The sequence below is a fragment of the Triticum dicoccoides genome, chromosome 7A (assembly GCF_002162155.2).
Source record: "Triticum dicoccoides isolate Atlit2015 ecotype Zavitan chromosome 7A, WEW_v2.0, whole genome shotgun sequence".
In the NCBI taxonomy this organism is placed as follows: Eukaryota; Viridiplantae; Streptophyta; class Magnoliopsida; order Poales; family Poaceae; genus Triticum; species Triticum dicoccoides.
Genome location: NC_041392.1, coordinates 729,372,339 through 729,375,656, shown reverse-complemented (window position 1 = coordinate 729,375,656; position 3,318 = coordinate 729,372,339). Strand labels below are relative to the sequence as shown.

At 40.7% G+C, this 3,318-nt stretch overlaps 1 protein-coding gene across 1 annotated transcript in view; it reads left to right on the top strand.

Moving 5' to 3' along the window:
- The first annotated feature begins 1,325 nt into the window (after nt 1-1,325).
- Nucleotides 1,326-3,318, top strand: part of LOC119328506 (serine/threonine-protein kinase ATR-like) — an 11,637-nt gene continuing 9,644 nt past the window's right edge. The window contains exons 1-5 of the mRNA XM_037601482.1: nt 1,326-1,551; nt 1,655-1,799; nt 2,101-2,191; nt 2,286-2,636; nt 2,721-2,845. Of these exons, the coding sequence (XP_037457379.1) occupies nt 1,398-1,551; nt 1,655-1,799; nt 2,101-2,191; nt 2,286-2,636; nt 2,721-2,845 (866 nt within the window). The 5' untranslated portion in view covers nt 1,326-1,397. The remainder of the gene's footprint in view (nt 1,552-1,654; nt 1,800-2,100; nt 2,192-2,285; nt 2,637-2,720; nt 2,846-3,318) is intronic.

Sequence of the window (3,318 nt, the reverse complement as noted above, 5' to 3'; positions counted from 1 at the left end):
TGGTTTTCAGTCTACAATTTTTTTATATTTAAACAACAGATTTGTAATACATGTTTATTATTTTTCCAATACAAATTTATAATTTTTAATTCATGGTCAATATTTTTTCTATACACATTTGTAATATTTTTCAAATGCTTGATTAACAGTTTTCAAGTACAAGATTAACATTTCAATACATGGTCAACATTTTTCCTATACACACTTCTATTTTTTAAAATGCTTGATTAATATTTTTCAAATATACGATTTACATTTTCTAATACATGGTCAACATTTTTTCTATGAATATTTTAACATTTTTCAAATGCTTGATTAACATTTACTAAATGCAATGTTAACCTTTTTTGAAGACATGCTCAACATTTTTTTCTAAACACATTGAATACTTTTTAAATGTGTGATCAACATTATTCAAATACCCATTCAATAGTTTTTCAAATTCTTGATTAACATTTTTATATACCTGATAAAAAATTTCATTTATTTTTCTACACCGTCAATATTTTTTCTATACACATTCAACAATTTCCAAACACTTGTTCAATATTTTTTCGAATGTTTGATTAATTTTTTTATATTCATGATCAATTTTGTTTCATCATTTTATAATACATGGTCAATATTTTTCCTATACACATTTAAAATTTTCCAAATGCTTGCTTAAAATTTTTCAAAAACTTTTTCAACATTTTTTGAAATGCTTGATTAACTTAAATACATGGTCTAATTATTTCACACACGTTTAATTTTTTGTATACGTGATAAACATCTTCTCTATATACATTTAACATTTTTGAGATGCTTGGTCAACATTTTTCAAATGTTTTTACGAAGAGTGGTTTTTGAAATATATTTATTTAAAAAAATTGTAAATATAGAGACCTCTTTGTGAAATCACTAATTAAAGAGCACTCTTTGCAGCAGTGCTCCACTTGTCGCAACCTGAGAGTTTTATTTTTTTGTCGATTATTCTATTCAAAATGTTTTATCTCTTAAACCGTGCGTCTAAATCTTGAACTATTTTCACTGTTGAGATCTCGCGTTGAGATCTTCAAAACTGGGTCCCATGTCAATAGGTTGCAATGAAACTTTTTTGCGAAAAAAAGACAAAAACCGGACGAAAAAACAAGGACATTTGCGGCCCAACTTGAGTTTCAAACCAGCCCAAAGTCGAGAGCTGTGTGCGGGCCGAGGCTATCCATCCATCGTCCGTCTTTACATTGGGCCCAACACAAACGGCGACCACGCTCCCAAAGGAGAGAGACGAAGAAAAGGAAAGGGGGAGAAAGGGCAGCAGTTCTCGAATCCCGTTTCGAAATTAAGGAGGGAAAGGGCGCCGCCGCCGACGACGAACCCTCCCGCTCCGGCTCCGGCGGCGGCGACCACCGCCGGCCATGTCGAACTTCGCCGGCCACATCAAGGAGCTCCGCGCGCTCATCGCGGGCTCCTCCTCCTCCTCCGCCGCCCCGGCCTCCGCCCACTACGAGGCCAAGCTCCGCGAGGTCCTCCCCAGCCTCCTCCGCGACCACGTCCTCCCCGCCCCCACCGGTACGCCCGTCCCCTCCCTCCTCCGTTCCCCTCCCGGCGCGGGTCACGTCGGCGACTGGGCCGCCGCTCACATTCTCTGCGATTGATTGACCCATCGATGCAGCGACCGAGATGGAGACCAAGGTGGTGCTCAGGCTGCTCAACTACACGGCGCCCAGGTTCCCCGGGGTCTTCTCCAACGGCCGCCCCGCCGAGGTCATCCGCGTCATCGGCCGCATCCTCCCCTTGTTCGCAGAACACGACTACCAGTAAGCACTCCTCTGCTCTTCCCCTCTTTCCCCCTTGTAAACCCTAGTCCAATCGCTCTCCACATGGGAAATTACATGGATTTAAGCACTCGATTGCCAAGTATTACTGCATCCACGTGTAATACATGGGGTGAATTTAGCTGATGTAGCAAACATCTAGTTTGGGTTGAATGTTGGAATGGGAAAATGCTGCCTGTTTGAACAACTGATAGGTAAGTGAATCTAGTAATGCTGGGTATCTTTAGGCAATGATGCTATGTGTTGTTTACATTCGCTCGGTTTGGTTTCTTCACCGTTGCAGGTCAATTATATTTGAGCCGGTTTGGTCTCTCCTCTCACTTCTCCGCACCGGTGACCGGGAGGCCTACAGGCAGTTCTTCCTGGATGCGATGGTTGCAGTAGAAGGCCTGTGATTCTGTTCCCTTTATTTAGTTATCGTTGTGCAGTTTCAGTTTGTTGAGTACTCCAGTGTGTTAGGTTGTGCAGAGAGGATTGAAATTGAACTTCTTGTTGAATCTAACAGATCTACAATATGTGGCATCAAAGCACACGGAGAGTGGATGTCTTTTAAAATGCTTCTGTGGATCCTTCTCGGACATTTTGGAGTCCACTGCGATTTTTAGTGACCTCCCAGAGAGGTTCCAGCCTAAAAATGGACCTGGTGTGCTGATTGATCTGTCTGGTGACATGAGATGGTGTTCATTTGCCACTTCGTTAATTAGACTCATCAACAAATGCCTTACAGATGGTACCCTGCATGTTGAAGGGATTGTTACCATGCCATTTGTTTCCGCTGCTTGTTCTATTCTCTGTTATGGGGATGAATCCCTGCACAAGGTTGGTATTTAACCTTGAGCCTGTGTGTGTTTTCGGTTATACCTATGTACCTTCGACACACTGTTAATCAATTTGGTGCAACAGGTTTGTTTCGATTTTGCGCGGATCGTTGCAACGGTGATGACTGTTGAGATTCTTCCTACGGAAACTATTATTCGTTCAATCACATCGATTCTAAGCCAAGATGTTAATGAGCTTTCTAGTATCAGGTATGCTCTTGCTGTATCTTTTTCTTCTAGTCTAGATTATTACACTCCCTCCAGTGATGTCATGTGGACCAGTCAAAAGTCACATGATGTTGCGGATATCCCTCAGGTCTGTTTTACCATGTGAAAGGAATCTATGAAACAATAGTTTAGATGCTTTATTATATCATTTTGTTCCCCGGGTCTTGGCTTGCTGGTTTAGCATATTTGCCCACTGATATTTATGTTTTGTAATGCTTCTGATGCCTTGGTCCATACTTTGATTTCTATGATTTAAGAAGATCCAATTGTAGGTACCTAGTTGTATTGGAAGCAAGGCATATTGATCTATACGTACCTCTCCTATGTTTACCTGAAATGCCTGATTCTAATCCATTTTAGCTCTGTCACTGGTGAATATTTGGTTTCATGAATCATATTGTATCTCTAAATATCGTTCAGTGTAACAGTAATGTAGAAAAAGAATTTGTCACTTG